General features: G+C 37.4%; 1 protein-coding gene across 1 annotated transcript; it reads right to left on the reverse strand.

Annotated features, from left to right (window-relative positions):
- Positions 1-944: 944 nt before the first annotated feature.
- Positions 945-26,022, reverse strand: PPM1E (protein phosphatase, Mg2+/Mn2+ dependent 1E). The gene is made up of 6 exons (XM_047080961.1): positions 25,893-26,022; positions 18,446-18,645; positions 14,922-15,110; positions 12,401-12,544; positions 12,073-12,166; positions 945-6,099 (listed from the first exon to the last, which is right to left on the reverse strand). The coding sequence occupies exons 2-6, from the start codon at positions 18,632-18,634 to the stop codon at positions 5,042-5,044; spliced, it is 1,674 nt and encodes a 557-aa protein (XP_046936917.1). The 5' UTR covers positions 18,635-18,645; positions 25,893-26,022; the 3' UTR covers positions 945-5,041.

The raw sequence follows: 26,022 nt of genomic DNA on the forward strand, positions 1-26,022 counted from the left end.
TGTTTGGGTACTCTGCCAATTTTTTATTCAGAATGTTTTCTTGATGTTTAGTTGTATACGTTCATTATATATTTTGAATATTATCCCTTTATCAGATATGTCATTTGTGAATATCTTCTCCCATTCAGGTTACCTTTTCATTTTGTTGATAGTTTCCTTCAATGTGCAAGTGCTTTTTATTTTAGTGAAGTCCCCGTAGTTCACTTTTGCTTTTGTTCACCTTGCCTGAGGAGACAGATCTAGAAAAATGTTGCTAAGGCTCATGTTAAAGACATTATTATTGCCTATGTTTTCTTCTAGGTTTTTGGTGTGGTTTTGTTTTTGGTTTCAGGTGTCACATTTAGGTATTTAATCCATTTTGAATTTATTTTTGTGTACCATGTAAGAGTGACTGTGGTCCAGTTTTCTTACCACCATTTACTGAAGAGACTGATGTTTCCCTCATGTATAGTTTTATACCTCCTTTGTCACACATCGACTGGGTTTCTGGGCTTGCTCTGTTCTCTTCCACTGATCACTAGGTCTATTTTTATGCCAATATCAGTACGGTACTGGTTTTGGTTACTACACCTTTGTAGTATAGCTTGAAATCTGGGATTGTGATACTTCTAGCTTTGTTCTTTCTCAAGACTGCTTTGGCTGTTAAGGGTGGCTGGTTCTGATGATTGCTTCACTCTTCAGAATACATTTTTTTTTCATATGGTTCTGTATAGTTTGTTGAAAGTGACATATCATATGTAGGGCAGTAGATAGTTTGGAGAATTGTTTTTACACCTAAACACAGCAGGCCTTTCCTCCTGCTTATTAGACTTGTATAGCAGAGTCTGAATTAATCTAGGTTAGGAGTATGTGCTTGGTTTGAGGTTCTTCGTTGCTATGATTAACCTTAGCAATAAATAACTTATCTTTCCTTTGAATAAAAAGACAAATGACTAGTGGTTTTAAATTGTTGGGTTTTATTAAGGTATTGGCAATATTTCCACATATGTCTTAACCTGAATGAATAGTTTTAATAAAATACGAAGGATCACTCATGATTACAACTGAACTCAAAAGTGAGCTGTAGAGCAGGTTTGTAAATTGTTAAATTTACTTGGTAAGAAATGATTCACTTCATTCGCTTCACTCCATAGAGAATTCTTTGCAGAGTAATGTCATGAACAAGGGAACAAAGCCTGTCTCTCATCAAAGAGCACCTAGAGTAAGAGTTAACAATGATGTATCTGTGGATTATCTAATACATCAGAGTTTATTAAAGTATTTCCTTTTCCAGAACAACTGCTGTGTCAATCTGGAGTTCCCTATTTCCTATTTTGTAATTAATACAATAGTCTTCAAAATAGAAGATAAAAAATACTGCTAAGATGAAGTAACAATTACTTTTCAACACAGTACCATTTGGAAAATAGTCATGTGATAATACTGGTGGTATCTTGTTTTGAAGAAAAACATTTAAGCTAGTCACAGGTTAGAACAGAAGAGTGGGTAATTTATCCTTTAATATATCACATGGTTTTAAAAGGTGAAAAAAGTATGTTCTTTTGCTAATTTAAGACTCAAAGAAAAAGTGTCCAAAATTACGATGTGACCAAAACTATATAGTATCCCCCTTCGTGGCCTTGCGTAGGCGAGAATGGTCATTGAGTGAATAAATTATGTTTAAACACTAAAGTAATAATTTACAAATCACTTTCTCACAAAGCCTTGGCAAGCCTTTGATGGAGAAGTACTTGAACCACAGCAGTTTTATCTGTAAACACTGAACTTCTTTATGCATCATTTTCATCTGCCCATCGGATGTTGCACTTTTTACTGGCACAGTGTTCCAACAATGGAGTATGGTTGTCATGAAGATACAGCGTGACACTATACCACCACGTTGACATTATACCACTATAAATGTGGTCAGAATCAGACTCAGTGTTGACATTGACATTGTTGACACTGTCCTTGGAAAAGGTGTTACTTTCAAGGATCCTCCTACTTAAATGCAATAGTAACTTTAATCTTACTACTTCAAGGACAGTGGATGGCACTTCTAGGTAAAGTAAAGGTATATACATGTGTGTTTCCACCATCCCCTTTAGCACAGATATAAGTGGGATTAATAGCCCCAGTGTTTGGTGCTGTAATGTTGCTAAACCTCAGATATCCCTCAAAAGTACACATCTAGAAAGTGAACAAAGGAAACCCTAAATTTAGGGACTGATTCCCTTTGAAACTCACAGTGAATGTACAAGGAGTTTGTAAGGACTTCATTTGGTAACCTGAAGTCTGTTTCCCTAACAAGTACTACACTTCCTTGTTTATATTTGATTTACTATTTCCTATTCTAACAAGACTTTAGCAGGCAAACAAATTGATGCATATCATGTTAAATTGAAAAAGGGATACTGTCACTCTGAAGGACTGAGTGTAGAATTTTCACCACCACTAAATTACACAGTTAAAAGTACAAAACACATAATTCACAGACTATTACCTCAGCATTAACAGTTAATATATATTATATATACTTTTATATCTAATATTTTTACAATCACCAGATACACCATCATTAAATACAAGTTACAGAATGTGTAGATACCATTAGTTAGAGGGGTACTTATTGCTTACATTAGCAAGCAGCAAATAAGGGCACAGGATTTGAACTGAAGGGAACTACTTTCTATCACCAGTGGCATTAAGATATAACACTGCATTTCACAAAGCACTGCTTTTTACCTAGTTTATAGAATCAAGAGCAGCATATATCATACCAATAACCACTACTTTAATGTAGAATTTTAAAGGATTTACCTTACAAATGTCACCTAACTACTCTATAAATATGCATGTTGTGAACAAATGAAGAGTTGCTATTTTTCACAATATTGGTTTATAACTTGACCACACTAGAACTACTCTGCTTTATTTTCTAGAGGGCTACTGGTATGAAAAATGGAACTGCTTATATAGTCAGATCTACAAAATTCAGACCCTTAAAAGTGTGGTCTATTCATCCGAGTTTCATCCAACCATTTTTCCCCACTGAAAAAAATCTATCATTTGTATCTTCTTTCCTCTCACCTTCTTTATTCTGATCAAACACAGTAGCAATGGACAACTACAGAAAATCTTAAAAAATTTTTTTTAATTTAGGTAAGTGCTTTGGACTATAATGTGTACCAATACTCTGCTGCCTGTTTTCTTGTTTCCTTAGATAATTTGATTTGAAACTGACTCTTCACCTGATGGGTTGTTAACAAGATCTAGGCTTCAGAAAGTGACAGATGTGAGTGAGGTTCGTATATGGGGGTAAACATCAGGTTAGTGAAAATTCTGGTACTATAGTTGGAGCCATGTTTACTTCCTCCTTTTTAGCCACGTATCAGAAGACTTGAGAAAAGAATAAATGACTTCAAGAGAAATACTGAAAATCTTACAAATTCTTAAAAATAAAATGTATAGATTAACAATCTGATCATTGCTGAAGTTTTTATGTATTTGATATAGCTATACTGGCATCCAAAATACGCTGCAGTCCTTTGTTTTTAAAATCTAGGAATCTGAGTCCTCCATTATGGGTCTGGGGAACATAAAGTAACAGTATTATTCTATAAAAAACACAGGCAGTGGACATTTTTCAGCAAGAACATTTGGTGCCTCCCAGTGTTATATGTGAGTGGGCAGCTCCTGTCCATGGTATGGCTGGTCCACGGTTGACTAGGGGAAGGTAAAAGGTCATGTGGTATTATTCATGATTCTCAAGAGAATCAGAGGCAGCTTCACAGAATGAATCTGCTTATTAGTTTATTTGCTGTCTTTAAAGATATGCTTCTAGCTTGAAACTACAGAAATGGCAAAACAGACAAATTATCAAATATAAGTAACTATACTGAAATGAGAAAGACGTCCTCTCTGCAGTCTGAAGTTGCATGTAGCAGGACTCTGGAGCATTCTCCATTCGTAACTAGATAGACCTCAGTCTCCGTTCTCTGCCTTCTCCTTTGCACTTGGCCTCTCTGGGCTGACTTTGGGCAGTGCTTTCAACCTCTTTCATACCAATTATTTCATTCCCTTGGGGAAAACAATTTTAGAGAAGTTAAAACCAGTATTTTTCATTCACCAAAACCAGTTTTTATTTTTGTAGTAGTGTATGCTTTTGCTGTCTGTGAACTTAAAAAAAGGCAGAAAAAATAGAAATACTGTTTTTCTTTTTTAAATGGTAACTTGATTCTAGTATATTTGTACCTAACATCATCTCCATTAAAATCAGTTTTATTCCTGAGATGAAGGTACAGTGAAAAACATATTAGCATCATAGGTTAAAACCAGTTGACAGCAGTCTAAAATGACAAATAATAAAAATTCTGCCAAAAGCACCATAACAGGTTATGAAACTCCCAAATAGCTACACAGCCCTAGGAAATACTTTTTAATTCAGAAAATTTTCATAATCTTTTATGTTACAGGAAAAAAAATCAGTATATCTTTTTGACTGTATACCACCTCACAAGTCTGAAAATATGACACTTTTATACTAGTTTTCTGCTTTCACTGTAACCAATTAAAACCCATATGGCTTTTAGTCTTTTACCAACCAAAAAAAAGAGGGGAGGGGTTCCCTCACAGTCCCCAGTCTTAAGGAACATCCCCCAGTTAAATCTAATTCTGCATTAGGTTTCCCATAGATATATTAGGCACATCAAACCAGATATCACCTGCGTTCAGATTTCAACATTAGATATCCTGACTAAAATAACTCACAAGCTTCCACTAGTGATGTGAAGGGTAGTAAAGTGGGGATTGTATGTAGGTGTGGAGACACATCACAGGGACCAGTTGTATAATTTTGCTAGTGAAACCGCCAATACTTTTTTTTTTTTTAGATTGAAAACACTTTTGGGTTTTCTAGAGATCTATTTACATTTAAGAATTGAGCCATCCATGGTTTCATAATGAAGCACATATATTTCAGAAATGTCTACCTTGTTTCTACTCTGATAGTGGTGTTTTTATTGGGGGAGAGCTAGCTAGCCTACTTTAAAGAGAGAAAGTATTATATTTTATAGCTCCAAGGAAGACCTGGGTCTGGAATATCATTACTCTTTCTGAGCTTCCTCATCATGTTGGCACTGTATCCTTTCCAAATATTTTGCCTCCATGGCAGAAAACTTCTTAACATCCTATTTCTCTTCCCACTTCGAATAAGTGAGGACAGACCAGTGCCTATTTTGTGGGAAGGCTCTTGAGCAGACATAAATGAATACAACTTTGTATTAAACCTGAATCCATACCATCTCTTTGAATAATGATAGCGTAAATGAGACAATCTGGAAACTCTCTTTCCCAGGAATTTGAACTGTTCATTTTCCAACCTAGGACAGACAGGAGATAAGCTCTCCATTCTGTATATCTGCTGCCCTGTTGAACCCAAATTAAAAGAGGGAAACTCTCCAGCACCACTTTGTTCAGGCAGTGATGATTGAACTGATTTTTTCTCCATTATTAGCTCATTAGTAAGATTTGCCTTCTTTGGTGCACCAGAACCAAACATCTCAATTGGTGGCAAAAACTGGGCACTGTGAGGTTTGTTTGCTTCTATTTGTGTGAGATCTAGGTAGCCTGGGTCTTCCAGCACGTTGATTTGGGACCCTGGGCTCAGGCTAGTTCTATCAGTGAATGAATCCACACGCCCATCATAGCCTAGATCGGCTGGTGCTGAGCACTGGTGCTGAGGCCAAGGGCGTTTGCACTCTCCATGATTCTCCTTATCATCCCCACCATCTTCTTGCCCTCCTTGAAAAGAGTTCTCTGTCCAATCTGATTCCTCACTAACATTTACAGCTTTGTTCATGTCCCTCAGGAATACCACAATAACAGTGATGTTATCACTTGACCCAGCATCACGAGCTGATGCAACTAATTTGTGGGCAACCATGCTACTGTCTCCATTATTCTCCTTCAGGTGGTCAGACACAACTTTCACTGCCTCATCAGGGTTCACGGTGTCATAGAAGCCATCACAGGCCAGAATGAGGTAGTCTTCAGTTCCATCCAAAACAGTAGAGGCAGAATCTGCATCCCCACAGATATATGGCTTATGTTCAGCATCTCCTGTGGGAATTAAAAAGTAGGTCAAATTTACCTTGTATGTTTATAGGAATGTTTATGGCCAATGCTGTGACTGATCATAATTTACTGGATTGTGATCTGAATACACTGGAAAGAATTTATAAACTAGTTTCAGATAAAATATAGTACTTGAATTCTTTGTTAATCAGATGCTGCTCACTCCTTACTCTCTGTTAAATAATTGCCATTCACTGGGCTTACTTACTTAGCTAGCTTATTATACTCTGAAATCTTGTGCCTCTAGCTATGATTTAGGCTTAGCTGAGCATGGCAACAAATGTCAAATCTAAATTTTTTGCTGCATTGAAAAATTTCAGTCTTAACACAGGAACATTTTGTTTATTGATAGATCTGCCTTTTTTTTTTTTTTATTAGTGGTTAAATTTGACTTAACAGACTTGAGAACAAGTCCACATTAAAAAAAAAAAAAAAACCAAAGTTGTGATCACTCTTCATTAAACACTTACATTTTCTGTCTTTGTTTTCAAAGTAATAGCTTTATGCTGCTAGCACAGAGCAAGGTTTGAGTTACAAGGGATTTTTAAAAATCAAGTCAACTCCCTTAAGACAGGAAAAGTCATCCCAAGATTCAGATGAGAACTAGAATGTCAGCCTCTTGGTTCCCAATCTGGTTTGCTTTCTGCTATTTATTTATTTACTTACTTACTTTCTGCTTTTTTTTTTTTTAAGTTTTTTAAACATTTATTTTTGAAGAGACAGAGACAGAGTGCGAGCAGGGGAGGGACAGAGAGAGAGGGAGACACAGAATCTGAAACAGGCTCCAGGCTCTGAGCTGTCAGCACAGAGCCCGACGCGGGGCTCGAACCCACGAACCATGAGATCATTGAGCTGAAGATAACTGCCTAACCGACTAAGCCACCCAGATGCCCTACTTTTTGCTTTTTAAAGCTGCTTTACTTGTAACTTCTAGAGAACAACTGGAAAACATAATCATATTTCTCTCATCTTCAGGGACTACTGTATTTTTGCTTTCTTCATTTGTCTTTGATCGAACCCCTGCCACCTTTATTGCTATTGTTCATTCTCTACTTATGAACACTGTGAGAGCCCCCAGAGCCCTACTGGGCCATTATTTCTCTCTTATTTAATAGTTCATCCACTTACAGAATGACATTTGAACTGGGCCTTGAAGTTAGTTATCACCAGGCATAGAAGAGCCCTTGATTGAAGGAATAGCATTAACAAAGACAGAGAGACAAATGTTAAGGAATGATGCATAGCTATATATGGAGTGCTTGGAGTGGAGACAGAAACTTAGCTTAATGTGGGCTCATGGTCTCCAGTCTATCACCAGACTACTGAGAAAATTAATCATCTACAATGCACATTGGATCTTTCAGATCTAGAGCACTTCCAGATCCATTCTCTCTATATTTATTGTTTTCCTCTAGGTACTTGGAGAGAGCCTAGCCAAAGGGTCCTTAGCCTATTAAGTATAACACAGGATCGCTTATTAGTACAACAAGGGATACTCATTTTCTACTGTACATAGGAAACAGTATTTAGCAATAACTGCTATATTAGGAAACAGTTAAAATTTTAAAATTTACAAAACATTTTATCATTTGTAAAGTACAGCTTGGTGGAGTCAGACTGCCTGGGTCCCAACCCTACCTTTGTTACTTACAAACCCTCATTAGGTACTGATGAAGTACTAAAATGACTTTGTAACTAGGGGATGGTAAAATGAAATTATACTTAAGTGATCTGGCTCTGTCATTACTCTTTCTCATAATTTGTTGTAGGTTCTCTCCTATAAGTAAGGTCCTCTCCAACATTTCACATCCCTGTTTAATCCTCACATAGGCCCAGAAAGCTCAGTAGGAACCCTAGCGATAACCGCTAGGACCAGTGTGGGCCACATGCCCTCTCAGCAGGTCTCGTGATGGGATACCTTGAAAAACAGATAAAAGATAAGAAACTAGTCTTTTTCATACAGTAGCCAGAACCATCTTCCCTCAAACATGGTTTTGATTCCATCAACTTCAATTTCAGTTCTATACTATGATGCCTCCCAGTAGCCTGAGAAAGCTAATCAAAACTTCCAATCACAGGATTCAGTGTTCTCCACCAATCCACTTTACTGAATTTCCCCATCCCCTATTCCACCTATTATTATCATCATTATTATTTTCTGAATTCCAGCTCTAAAAATAAATGTGATCTGAGTCATACTGTTCCCAAAAATCTTGTTTTAGTGCTTCAATTAAAAGGCTACTGCAACTGTTAGTTTGGAACAGAACATACAAAAGATTTGCACAGAGAAAATGCTGCCAAAATTCTGGCTTTTCACCTGCTCTACTGTTGGATGTCAAATTCATGACATTTCGCCCCCAAATTTGTGATTATCCATTTCATGGTAGAAATGGCAACATCCTTTTATCTTCAACCTCCTCTCTCCATGTGCTAGGAAACATCATGCCTCTGTCAACTTTGGATCATAAATCTGAAGGGCTCAGGAGGAGAAACTGTTGAAAGCTGTTCATTTTTAAAGCTTTAAAAGTGTCCCTTATTTCCTAAGTAGAGTTGAACTCAGCTCAGGAGTCCTTTTTCTTGTCCCCATTTAGCCCCCTGTTTTATTCTGTGAGCTTTCCAAATCTTTCCCACATTCTTCACCTCTCTCTTCCAATTAAGCTACTGGATTTTGGTAGAGGGCCTGATTTCCTACTTCAAAGAAAATGAAGTTTATCAAACCTGAATTCCCTCAATTCCTTCCCCTACCCCCTCCCTTTTTATTTTAATTTGAAGAGATTCACCTTATGAGTTACCAGTCTCAGGTAAGAGGTCTCCTTTTCCTTCTCAAAGCTAACCTGTGCTCTTGGACCTGACTCTCTAGGACTCATTTCTGTCTCATCTTCAGTTTCTCTTCTACTTGCTCTCATCTTTTATCCTATAAATCTGATCTAAACTCCTTATCCTAAAAACAAAAACAATAAAAACAACCCTTTCCCAAATCAGCTTTTCCCACAAGCCACCACATTATTTCCTTTACCACTAACTTGCCCAAGAAACTAAATCTACACACATTCTTTTGTTGTTGCTCATTCTCCCTCTCCTGATTTTGTTTTTTTTTCCCACCTACTAATCCAAAACATTTCTCTCCTATATTACCAATTATTTCCTATTTTCAGAATTCCATGTCTTTTTTTTTTATCCCACATCTCACTTCACCTCTCTAGCACTTGACCCTGTGACTACTTAACTCCTAGAAACCCTATTCTCTTACTTAGTATCTGTGGTAGCCCACTTGTATATTTCTGATCCCTCCTTGATTTTCTTCACTGGCTCTTTCACTTAATAACAGCACTAACGATCATTTTGTGCTAAAACTCTGCCAGGCAGGGTTTTAAGTATGGTGCATGTATTATACTATTTAATACAAAAACTCCATGAGCCAGTCACTGTCACTATTCCTGCTTTACAAAGGAACAACAGACACAAGGAAGTTAATTTCCCAAGGCCCATAGCTTGTAAAGTGACAGAGCCAAGATAACAAACCTAGAGAGCAGGAACCTTCAGTAATGAGTCTCATCCTTGGGTCTCTCATCACACTACATGTTCTTCCTGGGCAATGCCTATAGTGTCAACTAATATATACAATATCACTTCACAGACTGCTAATATTATTGCCAAAATGGGATGAGTTCCCACATTTCTATCTGCAACTCAGAACTCTGCTAAGCTCAGATTTGTATTTCCAACGACATATAAATTATCTCTTCTAAGATACCACACAGGTAAGGTACCTAGAATATAAAATATGTCCAAAATGAACTCATTACCCACCCTTTTCCCCACCCCACAAACTGCTGCTGCTTTTTTACAGATGCTTTATCATCTCAGTCACACAAGTCAAAAACCTGGAAGCCAGCTTTCCTCCACCCCCACAAACCGTCACTTCCATCCAATCAATTTCTGCCTCCTCTGTATCCTTTCTGAGCTGCCCTCATAGCTGTAACAAACTGTATCAACAGCCCCTGAAAGATCCCATCTAGTCTTTGTACTCTAGTCCATCTTCTATACCATCATCCCAAACAAATACCTTTATAAGGGATTATAAATGATCATGTGGCCTCTATGCTTATTCACCTGGGAGAGTCTAGACTACTTAGCCTGGCATATAAACCCCTTCACAATCTGGCAGCAACACTTACTTTTACCACGCCCACCCTCTGCCCTAGTCTCTTGTATGTGCTGCTGTTCCTAAAACATGGCATGCCCTTTCAGGCGCCCACGTATTTGTATGCCCCTACCCCTGGAATTTCCTCCCCTACACACTGTCCTCCACATCCAACCTAAAAGTCACTTCGTCTATGAAGTTTGCCTTATTCTCTCTTAGACTGTCTCTTATTCAAGGACAGTCTTCCCTTGCTTTTGGTTTCTCCTTGTGTTATATTTTAGAAGCAAGAAAAGGCAAGTATTCTCTAGTAAAGTTGGTTCTATTACCAGTATGAAAGGTACGTTTCAGTACTGTGACAAAGACAGTAAGATCAAGAGGAACTGTCAGAAATAATTTTACATGAGGGTGTGTTTTAGTAATGAGAAGTTTCTCCTCGGTGGTCTTATTCCAGAGCTCCTAATAACTCTGTCAGTCTAAGATAAAACTAACTCTTATTTTTTCAGAAGCACTTGCAGGATCTTTCAGTTTTCACTTTCTGTCTCAGCCTTCTGCTGCTCACATTTGGGCCACTTCACAGCTTGCCAGCACCTTCCCAAAGAGTGGGAGGAACTCACATCACTGGTGAAACTGAATCAATCCTTTGAGATTTTGTTAATGTTCTAGAATGTTTTGGTAATGATCAGCAAAATTGGGGGGTTGGATGTGAATGCCGTTTATCCATTTTATCCCTATGTCAAATCACTTCATTTTTTCTTTAGGAGCAGGGTCTAAGAACTGCAGTATGCATGCATATCACCTATAAAGATACACACAAATTTATTCTTTTTAAAAAACCAGAGGGGTGCCTGGGTGGCTCAGTCGGTTGAGCGTCCGACTTCAGCTCAGGTCACAATCTCGTGGTCCGTGAGTTCGAGCCCCGTGTTGGGCTCTGGGCTGACGGCTCAGAGCCTGGAGCCTGCTTCGAATTCTGTGTCTCCCTCTCTCTCTGCCCCTCCCCCGTTCATGCTCTGTCTCTGTCTCAAAAATAAATAAATGTTAAAAAAAAAAAATTCTTAAAACCAGAAAATGAAGCTAAGACATGAAGCCTAAAATATAATAAACCCAGGTGCCAAAGTAAAACAAAAATAGAAACAGGACGATCTTTGAACTTACGCCCTTGCATTTTGTCATTCCATCCAATAAGCTTAGCTGTTTACTAAGTTTTAGTTAGTTTCATTGACTTCCCCTTCTGAAGAACTTATGTACCAGGGAGCCAGATTCTTTAAAACCTAGGGTTACCTGGCAAATCAGTGTATTCCACATAAAGAAAATTGTTTTCATCTAAAAAGTACAATGTTGATGTCATTTTATAATTCAATGAAAAACAAGTAAAGACATAAGAAAGGTAAAATATAGAGAGGGAAGCCTTCCTGTTCTTTTGAAAATACCGAGTCAAGCTAAATATGACCCAAAATGGAATGAAATGAGGATCACTATGGTTTTAAGCAAATTTGTGTCCCAAAGATTAAGGGCTTCCATTCAAAAAAAAAAAAAAAAAAAAAAGAAAAGAAAAAAAGGATAGAAACTAAGAAGTTCTGCATTTAACATAGTTCCCTTTTAATAATGGTATTTAAGCATATAGATGAAATGGTAGATTAAATCAAATAATTAAGAGGCATTATCCAATCATTATTTTAAATAATAATAACCAGTCTGATAATATAAATTACCATCTCAGGTTTTCTTATTGTAGTTAATATAATATGGAGTTAATATAAGACAATGATCTGGAAGAGGACAGTTTGGAGAAACAAAAATTAATTGGTTTTTCCTACCAATAGCTCTGGAGACCGACAGACTTCCATTCACCCTCCAGGCACCAAACCAGACTACACAACCTCCAAGAGCCTCAATTCGCTGCTTTTCATCCTAAACAGCAATGCAATAGAGAGAAGCAAATAATTGGATTCAGGATTTATTTTTCTACCTTACATAGTAAACAAGAGATATAATATTCATCAGCTTCCTGGAGAGGTTCTCTTTATTACTCCTTTGTAAGGTGGACATGGTTGCTCAGCGAGTCGTGGTAATTATAATAATCAAATGAATCTTAGTAACTAGAAAACTGCCTCTGTGGCATGTGCTCTAACAGAGCACACTTACCTCCCTGTCCGGTTTGTGTGGCTTCATTAGTTCAACAGCTTGGCCTTTTCTCACAAGCATAACCTGGGAATCCCCAACCCAGGCCACATGGAGCATGTTACCTCTGATGAAAGTCACCACTCCTGTGGTCCCACATCTTAAGCTCTGAAAATAATTTAAATAAAACTAGAGTCAGTAAAAAATAAATAGAAATCAAATTCTCATTGAGAAGCAGTTTATAGTTAATATAAACTTTTAGTTGGGGGCTAGATTATTAATAACTTGATTTCACAATAAATAGTAATTCCTATTTTTCAATGCATTTTTATGTGCATGTCCACACACATAGATGCAAACTGTGATATGCAAGGCAGGGATGATCATTTCATTTCATTTCATTTCATTTCATTTCATTTCATTTCATGTATAGGTAAGAAAAACTATGGCAGGTTATGTGATTTTCCAAGGCCAGGTAATTCATTAGTACACAGATCAACTGAAATTCTTTTTCCTCCTAGTCCAGTTGTCAGTCCACTATAGTAATCTTTAAAGATTTCCATATTCTGGTCTCTATTTTGTTACTGATGTATGTTCACAGGGAGGATCCTAGATTACACAAAACATATAAAATATCTGATTAATATACAATAAATGCTCCCATACTCTGAATATTAACTAGGAGCCAAGAGATACATGTTTCCTGGCATGCTAAGTTGCTTATAGTTTAAAAAAAAATCTATAATAATTTTAGGGGCCTTTGCTTTTGGAACACTGCATAAAGAACAGCCTGGAATTTCACCTCAATAGCTCAGTACCACTGTACTTAATGCTCCCGATATTACTATACTAAAATGACATCTCCAATTTGACATGAGTCACCACGAAATAAGCATGACTTTCTGTTACCAAGGACTTGGCCTAAATTAGAACCAATGCGTCAGGGATGGTAAAAGGCCCCTTGTATCCAATGAGAAAAACAACTTCTCATTTTCCCTATATAGGGAAAGTTTGTTATAAATCCTCACCCACCAATAAAATGCCTTCCCACACAGAGTGTTCAAAAACTCAGCCCCCTGGAACACATGATAAAGACACTTCAGTGCATATGCCCTGGAGAGAACAGGAGGCAGGGCTGCTTCACAACAGGAATAGCTACTTTCTTCCCAGCAGTTAGCAGCACATGGATGCACAAGAAGGAGAAAACTAACTGCTGAGACAAACCTAAATTATTCAAGAGAACTGTTGGCAAGACTGAGAGACATCAGGATCACTGGCAAAGCAAATGAGGTGAACATGGTCAGAAAAGTCCTGATTTTGATGGCACAGAGGAAAAAGGATAAAACAGAAGATGAAGAAGACAAAGCAAGTCTCTTAGTTTCACGTTGGTGATTACACATCACCTCTCTCAGGGGCCAGTCTTGTCCTCAGAGTGAGGACAGCCAGCAGCTCCAAGGCAGGCAGAGCCACGCAGCACCAGCCCTCAAAAGCCTCTGAGAAGGTCTGAGGTCAACAAGTATTTTGTTGTCTTGCCCCAACTCTACATGTAGACCCTAGTGGTTCCTGTTGTTGGATTTGCATATTAATCTAAACCTGGGATGCAGGTGGAGAGATAACAGAATATTTTCATTGCTTAATACCAAATAGTTCTGAATTAGTCTCATTAATTCCAAGCACCACTATTGCTATAAACCAATGAGATCGAAAAAATGGATTAAATGGTGACCCTGCTCTTTCCAAGTCCATTTCAAAAATAGTTAATGTTTAATTCATAGGGCAGGAGTCTTATTTTCTGTATGTATAATTCTGTAATTACTTTTAAAAATTAAAAATTATTATCTTGCTATTGTTCCCCAGTTAGAAATGAATAGAGTACTGTAGTTAATCATATACCAATGCCCCGAATGATAATTAGATTAAAATTTTTACTTTTAGATCTTAATATAGAGCCCCTGTCATTCATGTAGAGTAAAAACCTTAGGTCTGATTAACCTTAAGAAATTAGGACATGAGCTCTGACTTTTCTTCCTATTGAGAGAAAATCAGTTCAAGAATCATCTAAGGATTCACTCTTTCCAAGCAAATTTTCCCTCAAGAGATACACAGTAAAACACTGCCAACCCATTTAGAACCAAGTGTATGGGAGTAATCTAGCTTCTGTTTCCTTTTTAGTCCATTGTTTTAATCACCATACCCAGATCTTGTCAGCAAAAGTCTGCTTATAGAGATGGTCCTAGTGTGAACCTGACAGGCGCTGGTAAATAAGAAAGATAAAACTCACCTGCCCAATCCAGCAATGGACTGGCTTTCTGGAAAACTATAGCTTCGGAGTTTCTCTACAGTACATCGTATCACCCCCTAAAGCCCTAAAGAGGGAATTAGAACTACTATAGAATCCAATACTGTGGGTCAAGAATACAGTTTGAAAGAGAACTTTAAATAATGCCTGCCCAAAAAGACAAAATCCAAAGTAGCCCTTGAACCACAGACCAAGCTGAGCTCAGCCAGTGCATTCATGGCTGGAATTTATGAGAACAAGGCATACCTCCCTGGCTGCTTTCTGCACAAACCGCTCATCAGTAACCCGGAAGGCCCGGCACAGGGCCTCAGCAGGATCATGGGGGAACATTTCCTGGCGTACTAAATTAACATGCAGGTGAATGGAGGCATAAATGGCAGCATCCACTCCTCCATGGCCATCAAACACTGCAAAGTAAGCTTGTTCTTCCTGGTCCTGTCAATAAGAAAAACAGAAACAGTTAAGTGAGTTAGGTACAGTGTGACTCAAGTGAACCAATCCCCTGTACTGGTGCCCATTGTCCTCCTCTACTACACTTGTCACCCAGATAATGAGACTAAATGCTTCCCTTTTTTGACATGCATGATCAGCTGCTAAAATACCTGCAATATGAGGGCATCTGTGTTTATACACATAACACTGGAACACATCATGGCCAATTAGCTCAGGCTGAAGCACCCTCTTTGTGAAAGTTGTTGTCTTATACCATGGAAACCACCCACATACAGTTGCTTCAAAACTGCTGTTACAAGTTGTGGGAAGGGGGAGGAAAGAGAAGGTATAAGGACGAATTGAGCAAAAGCTGTTCTGGACTGAGCATTTTTCTCAAAATGAAAGTATTCTTATAAAATTAGAAACCAAGAACAATAGAAAATAATTGGCCTTCAGCACAGGGCCAATTATGTTAGGTTGTTTAAAATACAGAGATAATGAAAGTATACACATACTTCTTAACTATAATATCTTCTTCATAAATCATTCAGTCACACTGAATACCCACCATATATAACACAGTCTCTAAACTGGTTAGCCAAACTTGAACCATATTAGATGTCCAAATGTCCTGTAACCATTATGCCTTGTCCTCTAATCCAAGATTGAGCCTCGCACTTCCTGGCTCACCCACTGCTTGAAGCATAAAGGCAACTGCCAGAGGAGGGTCTTCCAAACCTGTGCTTTGTGTTGACAAAGGAAGCCTAATCACAATATTACATTTAAACATTAAGTAGTTTGCTTCTTTATCTTCAACAGCAGTGTTCACGTCTCTGATCTAGCTTACTAAGGAGATTTCTAACTCCCTGAACTCTCACTTGAGTCCTGGGCTCCCTTTAGGCAACAGTATGTAATCATTTTCTTTTACAAACTTTGACTTCATCCTTGGGATCAGGGAGCTCAGATGAGTCTAGGCCCTGTCATTCAAAGGAAATCAAATATACAAAGTAAACCATCTAATTTTCTTGTGCTTATTTTCTCATCTATTTTAAGTAAGGATGAGTTGCTATCTCATGGGGATTTGGAAGAACTACTAAAACAACAGATATGTCTGTGCTTTGAAAAAATTCTTTTTAGGGAAACCTGGCTGGCTCAGTCACAGGAGCATGCAACTCTTGATGTTGGGGTTGTGAGTTCAAGCCCCATGTTAGATGTAGAGATTACTTAAAATCTTTAAAAAAAAAAAAAGGAAGAAAGAAAGAAGAGTTCTTTTTAAAGTGCATACTACATTTACAAAAGCACCAAATATAAATAGAATAAAAACACCCAAATATTATGATACCAATATCTAATACAGACATTACAACCAGTTAATAGTTTAATAAGTACCATCTACAATGCCATTGAAGATTAACTGATTAAACAGAACTATCTTCAGAAAAGTATTGACTGACATGTACTAAATGTACTAAATGACATGTACTAAAGCAGTACTTATAAACAACTCAGTTGGCAGGATAAGGGTAAAACTGAAAAACAGCTTTTACAAGCAGTTTTTAAATGAGTGAGCTGATGTGGGGTCATCACAAAGAGGGAGGGGACAAGAATACTTTTATGAGGACATGAGAATAGAACTTTAGTGTGTGATTGGTGGGAGATTTATTTTTTAAGTTTATTTATTTTGAGAGACTGAAAGAGCGCAAGTGGAAGAGGGGCAGAAGGAGAGAGAGACTCCCAAGCAGACTCCACACTATCAGCGTGGAGCCCAACACAGGGCTTAAACTCATCAAACTGTGAGATCATGACCTGAGCCCAAATCAAGAGTCAGACGCTTAACTGAGCCACCCACGTGCCATAGTGGGGAGATTCAATATAGCATCTGAAGAAACAGAAGAGAGCCAAGTGGATCTCTTTAAAAAATTAGTTTTAAATTTTTTAATTTAAATTTAATTTTTAATTTTTTAAAAAAAATTTAATTTAAAATCTTTAAATTAAAGATTAAATTAAAGATTAAAATCTTAAAATCTTTAAATTAAAAAATTTTTAATTAAAAAAATTTTTAATTAAAAAATAGTGTTTCCCCTGGTATAAAGATGATGTATTGTTTATTGGGACTAATAAAGAAGTATAAAGAAAGAAAGAAATCTATATTATCTCACCATTCACAGATAACCAGTCATATATATGTGCTGCTTTTGAGGCAAATATATCACATATATATGAGCTGCTTTTGAGGCAAAATGAAAACCAACCAGATCAGAAAAAAAACAATAATGCCCTCAAACCTGAGTATAATCTTCAAATGGGTATAGTGATAGAAGGGTTGTTTATCATACAATATAGCTTTTTAGGTTATATTTGCACAGGCATGGTAACATTTGGAAACAGAGATATCCAGATAGTCTAAAGATATTTGGAAACAAAGCTGATCTATCTTTGTAACATAAGCACCAATTATCAACCTACTATCACTGCTTAGCAGACCCTGACAGTCAGCTAAAATTTAAATTTAGCTGCCAAATGAAGGAAATATTGTGCTTTGTATAAATTACTACATTGTAATTTTTAAGTTATGGACTTGAGTGAAGAAAAGAGGCAAGTGACAGGCAAAGGAAACAAACCTACCTCTGTTTGCACTAACCTAACACATTTAATAGAAAAAGAAGAGGAAGATAACAAGAAAATGGTTATTAAGCTGACAAGGCTCATATGATCCAATTTGTCAGTCACAGAGATTCACGAAATGTAATTCCCAGCTACTTTCCTGTATCAGAAACCAAGATTTTAAAAAGAAAATCACATGAAATCAGAAAACGGTCTCAGTCTCACATTCTTTTATGTTTGTGTTTTATGTTGCTTCAACAACACAGTAATGTGGGAACTTAATCAACAGCTTTATTGAGGTATGACAGTTTTTCTTTTTGCTTATATGTTTATAGAATAACTCTGAAAATTTACACAAAAATTTGGTACTTCCCTTGTCTTCATGGAAGAGCACTGTCTGTGAGAAAAGGATAAGAGATTTTTTTTTCCAATTCTGAACCATGTGGATATATTATTTATTCAAAATAACATAAAATAGGGGCATCTAGCTGATTCAGTCAGTGGAGTATGCGACTCTTGATCTGGGGTTTACATTGAGCGTAAAGCGTACTTTAAATAAAACAAAACCCCCAAAATAACATAAAATAGTTACTTTTCTGTTGTCTAATGCAAGCAAATTTGTGCCACTCTGCCTTTAGTCCTCCAACCCATCAGAGATACTATCAGAAAATAGGACCATGAAGGTGTTTGTTTTGTTTTTTAAATCTCATGGATTCTTGAGAAGTGCCCTTTACCTCTAAATTGAAGAGCATATTAAAGTCAGGAATGCAGACATGTTTGTCTTCCATTTTCCTGCGCATGTTTTTGATGGCATGGATTGATGTTTCATAATAAAGCTGGGGTCTCCTGCGGAGAGGGAAGTCTTTCACCCAGCTGCAGCAAATCTCATGTAGTTTGCTGAAGACAGAACGCGCCAATTTCATTGTCTCAATCTCTGTGAAAGAAACACAGACACCCCCAGTGAAGAGCCATTTAAAGCTGCTTTTCACTAGCCTGCTTGGTAAAGACAGAAGTAGGTCACCTTAGTCAAACTCCTTAATAGAAGAAATTCCTCTTCTCAAGAAAAATGAAATGTTGCTTCTGAAGAGAGAAAAGGACAACCAATCTGGTAGAAAATCATCAGCCAGCAGCTGCCACTGATATCCTTATGTCATAAGGAGAAAACCTCTGGCCAGGGTTGGATCTACTCCTAGACTGGATTTCTTCCAACCCTCAAAGTGCTCTGACCACTGCTATCTAGTTCAGCTCCACAGCAGTGGCTCCCTTTTGGTTGGCTGCCATGGTTATTATCTGGAGAGCCAGCACCCCCTGCTTAGAAGAATGACTGAAATATGAACAGTAGTTATTCAGCAATTGAAATATGAAAGGCCTATGAAAAAAACATCATTCATTTGCAAACTACAGGAATGAGCATTTATTTTGATTACCATTTTGCTTTTGTCTTTTTCTTCCTGACCTCTTCCTTTACCTCCCTCCAGTTCCCTAACTTTTCTCTCTTGTAACTGATCATAATTTGGAACTAAATGATATACATTTTTCTTATTTGATGAATTTTTTAATTAAAGTTTTTGGCAATGGCTTCAATAGTTTAGCTAGAAGGTTAACAAATGAAGTAAAGTTTTTAAAGTTTTAAAAGTCTCTAAGGGAAAAAGTACTTAAACTCTGTCTGTATGTGTAACCCTGGATAGAAAAAGACCAACCAGAGGATTCTTTACCCTAGATCATTAAGTCTACTACCTATCAAGTGGAACAGATGAGCTGACTTCTGAGTCGGACTCGAATCCTTCAATGGATGACAGATGTGTAAGCCTTTTAGGCCACAATGAATAGTGTCTCACACCATCTCAGCTCCAGCTGTCCTCTACTCAAGTGCAGCTGTTAAATAACCAGGGGGAGATTAGGTTTTCTCAGGCCAGCATTTTAGATTACTATATCCCAGGTAAACCGGTAAAAAAAAATTCAGAAGTCTCCAAAAACCTTTTTTTTTTTTAACTTTACATAAATCAGATATTACCTGACAGCCTGTGAAAATGTGTACCAGATGGCCAGTGGCTGCACATGACTCCTCTGATCTAGAACACAGATCCCCAGAAGAGAGACTTTGTGTTCTAGAATGGCCTAGGAACTTAGATTCCCATTTTTTTATCCCCTTCCCTGCTGCTGCTTTAATCTGTGACTACCTTTACCTGTTTTCTTACTCAAAATCCTTCCAACAATGATTATATTCAGAAAGCTTATCTCAAGGTTTTTGTTGCCTTTTTTTTTTTTCTAACATAGTACAGGGTGGTAACCTATGTTTTGTGGCTCTGCCCCCCCCCTTGACATTTTTATTTAATTGAAAATCAAGGGTACATTTGAAAAAGAAACCAAGTTCAAAGAGCCAATACAACCTGAGGAGGTGTGTATAAGAGAGGAACTGAAGCTAATAGACAAGCCAATATTTTTACTGTTTTGACAAAACTCCAATCTTTATTTTTTTAAAGCACCAGTTGCCCAGAGATTCTTTCAGCCAGCAATTACCTATTTGTATCACTCCAACCCATTTGGTCTTTGCAGCAGCATAGGTGTGAGTTTGACTCAATCACAACAGAGGACTGCAAAACAATAAGTGAATTTGGAAACACTTAGGGAGAAGAATGGAGTTGGGTGAAACAAATAACTGATGTTAACTATCGAGATAGTTTCCAGATAATGTTCCAAATAGAAACCATTATTTTTTGACTTGTATATTACTCTTCTTATATAGACCCGCACTGTCCAGTAAGGTTGCTTACTAGCTACATGTGGCCATTTAACTTTAAGTAAAATTTAGAATTCAGTTTTTGGGTTACATTGGCTATATTTCAAATGCTCAGTAACTGCATATAGCCAGTGGCTACCACATTAGACAACATAGGCAGAGAACATTTCCATACCTGTGCTGTCTATTGGACAGTAAATTGGTTAGGTGGAGGCAATACCAGCTTCCTCTAGTATTTAGTAAACCAGTAGATCTGTTCCTACCCCCTCCCAGCTCTTGCCACATTTTATACCAATAGATAATATGTATTAAGTACTTGTTACATCCTCTTTCTCCAGAACATTTCACAAATAAGTAAAACCATTTTTAATCACAGGTCTGACTCCAACACCCGTGCTCTACATTTCCCAAATTAGACTGTACATACAGACTGTGTCTCAATTATACTTGATTCATCATAGTACAGTAACTGGCAGATAGCAGGGGCTCACTAGATGTTTACTGAATAAATGAATATGCAAACATAAATTAGCTACTAAAATATTAAAATATTTGTATGCTTTTTGATTGTCCATTCTGCTTCACTCCGATTTTAACTTTTTTTTTTTAATGTTTATTTATTTTTGAGACAGAGAGACAGAGCATGAGTGAGGGAGAGGCAGAGAGAGAGGGAGACACAGAATCCGAAGCAGGCTCCAGGCTCTGAGCTGTCAGCACAGAGCCCAACATGGGGCTCAAACCCACGGACCGTGAGATCACTACCTGAGCTGAAGTCAGATGCTCAACCGACTGAGCCACCCAGGTGCCCCTTCACTCCATCAATTTCTACCGTGGTGCCATTATTTTATAATTACTGTAACTTTGGGGCACCTGGGTGGCTCAGTTGGTTGAGCGACCGACTTTGGCTCAGGTCGTGATCTCGCAGTTTGTGAGTTCAAGCCCCACGTTGGGCTCTGTGCTGACAGCTCAGGGCCTGGAGCCTGCTTCGATTCTGTGTCTCCCCCTCTCTCTACATCTCCCCTGCCTGCTCACATTCTGCCTCTGTCTCTCAATAAATGTTAAAAAAAAATTATAATTACTGTAACTTTATAACATGTTTTCATATTAGAACTAGTTTTCCTACCTAATACTAATTTTAAAAGGCTATCACTATGGTAGTTTGACATGTTTATTCTTCCAGATGATTTTTCTAATTATTTTGCCAAGTTTGAAGGGGAAAATTTGTTGCCCTTGTGTTTGGGGTTACCTTGAATTTATAGAGTAACCTGCAAAAGAAAAAAAAATTAATGTATTTTTCATATTGAGTCTTATCTAGAAACAAGTTGTTTCATTATTGAAACATTATTGTTTCATTAATTAAATCCTTTTTATGTTGCTCACTAGTTTTAACATAGGATTAAAAAAAATTTTTTTAATGTTTATTTATTTTTGAGAGAAAGCACGAGTGAGGGAGGGGCAGAGAAAGAGGGAGACACAGAATCTGAAGCAGGCTCCAGGCTCTGAGCTCTCAGCACACAGCCCAATGCAAGGCTGTAACTCACAGGCCATGAGATCATGACCTGAGCTGAAGTCAACACTTAACCAACTGAGCTACCCAGGCGCCCCTCATAGGATTTTTTTTAAAGTAATTTTCTACCCCCAAAGTAGGGCTCGAACTCATGACCCAGAGTTCACATGCTCTTCCAACTGAGCCCGCCAGGCACCCCAGGAGCTTCATATTTCTTAAAGAATATATTCCTAATTATTTTACTTTATTTCCTATTTTGAGTCAGAACTTTGCTTTAATGTGTTTTTGGGTTTTTTTTCTTTGCCACCTAGCAAACATTCCTCTTTCTACCAGAGACATTTCCTTCTCTCAGTTCCTGTGTATCTAGGGGTAAAACATGTGATTCAGGTCTAGCTAATTAGAGAATCACATTCCTCTGGCCACAGTGATGGGTTCAGGAATTGGAAATAACCCAAGCTGGGCTGGTTAGAGTGAATCTGTGATTTATGTAAGAGCAACTGAGTAGTTAGTTACTCTTATTTTCCTGCTTGATTTGCACCTGGGCAGTTGAAGACCTGGTGGCCTAGCAGTGATCTTGCCTGAAAATGGAGCCTGAAAATAAAATCAAAATTAAAGAGGGGTGCCTGGCTCATTTGGTAGAGCATGCAACTGCTGATCTCAGGGTTGTGAGTTCAAGCCCCATGTTGGGTGTGGAGCCTACTTAAAAAAAAAAAAAAAAAAAGAATACAGCTGAGATTTGGAGAAATGCCAGGTTCTGATGAATCATGTGAAGCCTTGCATCTAGCCGTGTAGCCCATACATTGAAGGGTAGCCAATAAATTCTGTTTTGCTGAAGCCAGTCTGAGTTGTTAGTGGTCACTTGCAACTAAAAAAAAAATTTTTTTTTTTAAGATTTTATTTTTAAATAATCTCTACACCCAACATGGAGCTCTAACTTACAACCCCGAGATAAAGAATCACATGATCATCCAACTGAGACAGCCAGGCACCCTGCAACCAAAAAATTCTTAAGCATACATTATGCACAAATGCTAGATTTTGCTCTGAGTCAAATTTTGTCCTACAGTGTCCAAGAGGTACCCATCTAGTTCTACTTTATTAAGTATATTTTTAAAATTAGGAATGGATAATTGAATTTAATCAAATGCTTCTTTGGGCATCTTTTGAGATTATTCTGCTGTTTTTCTTTTGACCTATTAATATACAAATTATGCTAACAGGCTTCCTATTATTTTTGTTTTATGGTCTCCTCAGCACATGCTAAGCATATGGTCAGCCCTCAAGAAAATACACATTGAATGAATTAACTATTGTACTCAATATACAAGTATTTTACTTAAGATTTTTAAATTGATTGCTAAGACTGACCCCTCATATCATTTTTTAGTTTTGTTTCAGGCAAGTTTTGGTATCGGTGTTATGGTTTACAAATTTTCCTTCTTTGTGCAATTGGATAATTCATTCTAAGAAACATTGGAATTATCTGTCTTTGATCATTTGAAAATGTTCACTTGTAGAATCACCTATTCTTTCTCCTTTTTGGAAGACTGCTCCTGGGCAATCTTCTCAATCTCTTTCTTCTTAGGTAAAGTCTGTTAACTTGTATTTTTCTAGAAAATACCCAGCTTTTCAGATTTATTTACACAAAATTTTCATAATTCTTTTAATTTCCTCAGTATTAGTGATCATTTTCCCCTTCTTGTTTTTAATTTTTACACTGGGATATTTTAAATAGATTTTAGGTTGTCTGGATAGGCATTACATCCGCCAAACTAAATTTGGTTTAGTTTGACAAGAGACACACAAGGTCATTTAGCAAACATTTTGCTATGGGTGACATAAACTTTTAGGTTAAGGATTTTTATTAAGTCTGTTTTTGGAAACAACTAAGAGGAGAGACAATGGCATTTCATTGGGGACTTGAGTGCCTGTAATCCAGTGACAGCAGACCTTACTCAGTAAGCTCATTTCCCACTCTAATGTGTGGATAAACACAATATGCCCTGTAGAGATTCTCCTCAGCAGCAGTTCACACTGAGTGATTTGGGTTAAAAGGATTAAGGACTTGCAAATAGTTAGATTACAACAGATCATTCTGAATCACAGCCATGGCCTGGAGACATTACTGGGTAATCTATTGAAAAAACATAAAATCAGAACTACCAATGATACCACCATTTCACTTTTGCTATCTTATGGGGGTTCCAAATATTCTTCCAAAATAGGCATGCAGGGCAACACTTCAATCTTGCTACGTTAAGTATTTTCCTTCTGCAGGGAGTGTAGAACATCAGTATGTATAATTGCTGCTTGAAATGGAAAAATAAAATAAAAAAGGGTGTGAAAAAGAGAAAATTGTCCAAAGTAGCAATCCACCCCCTCGCAGCTGTAAATTACTCATTAGTCGTTAATGTCACTGTACTGAGCTGGAACTGAGTCAGCCATCACCCAGGCTGCAGTGAAGCAGAATTTAATCTCCCTCATCTTTTCATTACAGGGCTTTTACTTCATGCATCAGTAACAGAGGAAAGACCAATGCTTTGTAACAGGAATTCCATCCAAGTTGTCTCTGGAACAATTTGGTTCCAAGTGAATCAATTACTCTCAGTAAAAACAAGAAGAGGAATTCCTTTCTTGCCAATTTTCTGTCAAAAATGATCTAGAGAGATAAAGGAAGAACAGAAATGTTTACTTTTATATCTGCCTCAAGTTCTCTGGGATTAGCTACTCTGATTCATTAATATATGCTTTGCTCCTTACACACCATGTTTAAAGGCAAATGCTTAAGTTGGAATAAAATGAAATATTAAAATTCCTTAAAAAAAAAAGTTAAAAGGGGGGTGGCGCCTAGGTGGCTCAGTCAGTTAAGCATCCAACTTCAGCTCAGGTCATGATCTCCTGGTTTGTGAGTTCGCATCAGGCTATGTGGGGACAGCTCAGAGCCTGGAACCTGCTTCAGATTCTGTGTCTCCCTGTCTCTGTTCCTCCCCTGCTTGTGCTCCCTCTCTCTCAAAAATGAATAAACGTTAAAAAAAAAAGTTAAAAAAAATAAAATTCCTTAATGAATTTGAGTAGTAATTCCTAATTTATAAGAAAATAGGTATTTCTTTAGACCCTGGCAAATATGTATAAGCATAATATGTTAATAAAATAGGCCTTCCTTCAAAAAGAAAACCTCTTAATTTGCCTGGAAAAAAGATGTCCAGTGATCCATACAATTAAGTCACGTTACATAGTTGTCATAAAGAACTCTGTTTATTTACTGGTAGAAATAAAATTTAATATAATGAATGAGAAGTTATGTTACAACTGATTTCTTGAATTTTTATATGATTTTTCACTTGGATTCTTAAAGGTAAGTGAAAAGTTTTAAATAGGTTTTGCTCAAACTCTCTCTCCCCTCACTCACTCATCTTTTCTGTTGTGTCTTCACACTTCTCACTTTACTCTTTCCATTTACCCAGGCATTATTTATGATAATATTTTGTTAGGGCAGTCTCTTGCTCCAATTATTGTCACATATTTTCAAAATACACCTGTATTTTTTTCTTTTTCCCTCCTTTTATTGACTAGTTTGAAATATATATAATTTTGCATTTTTTTCTCCTTCTGCTAAAATCAATAAGTGCATAAAGAATTAGATTTCATGTTGTGTAGACATTTTCTGTGTGTCACTACACATGAGAAGATTTTAATATATATATAAAGTTTATTTTGAGAGAGAGAGTACACATGTGAGCACAGGAGGGGCAGAGAGGGAGACAGAATCCCAAGCAGGCTCCATGTTCAGCACAAAGCCTGACATGGGGCTCCATCCCATGACCATGAAACCATGAGCTGAGCTGAAATCGAGAGTTGGACACTCAACTGACTGAGCCACCCAGGCGCCCCATATTTTAATATTTTTAAGCGAATAATGTAGAAAGGTACTCACCCACAGTTCCTTCTGTGCCATCTGTTTCCTTTGGGATATAATGTGCAGAAAGATCACTCTGAAGGACTTCGTCTGACGTGGCTCTGGCTAAAGCAGCAGCCAAAAAGGAAGGGCAATTACTGAAAGAGAA

Source organism: Lynx rufus, unplaced genomic scaffold (genome assembly GCF_022079265.1).
Source record: "Lynx rufus isolate CCGP_SWC_20201006 ecotype Redwood Valley unplaced genomic scaffold, mLynRuf1.p SCAF_18, whole genome shotgun sequence".
Taxonomy (NCBI): Eukaryota; Metazoa; Chordata; class Mammalia; order Carnivora; family Felidae; genus Lynx; species Lynx rufus.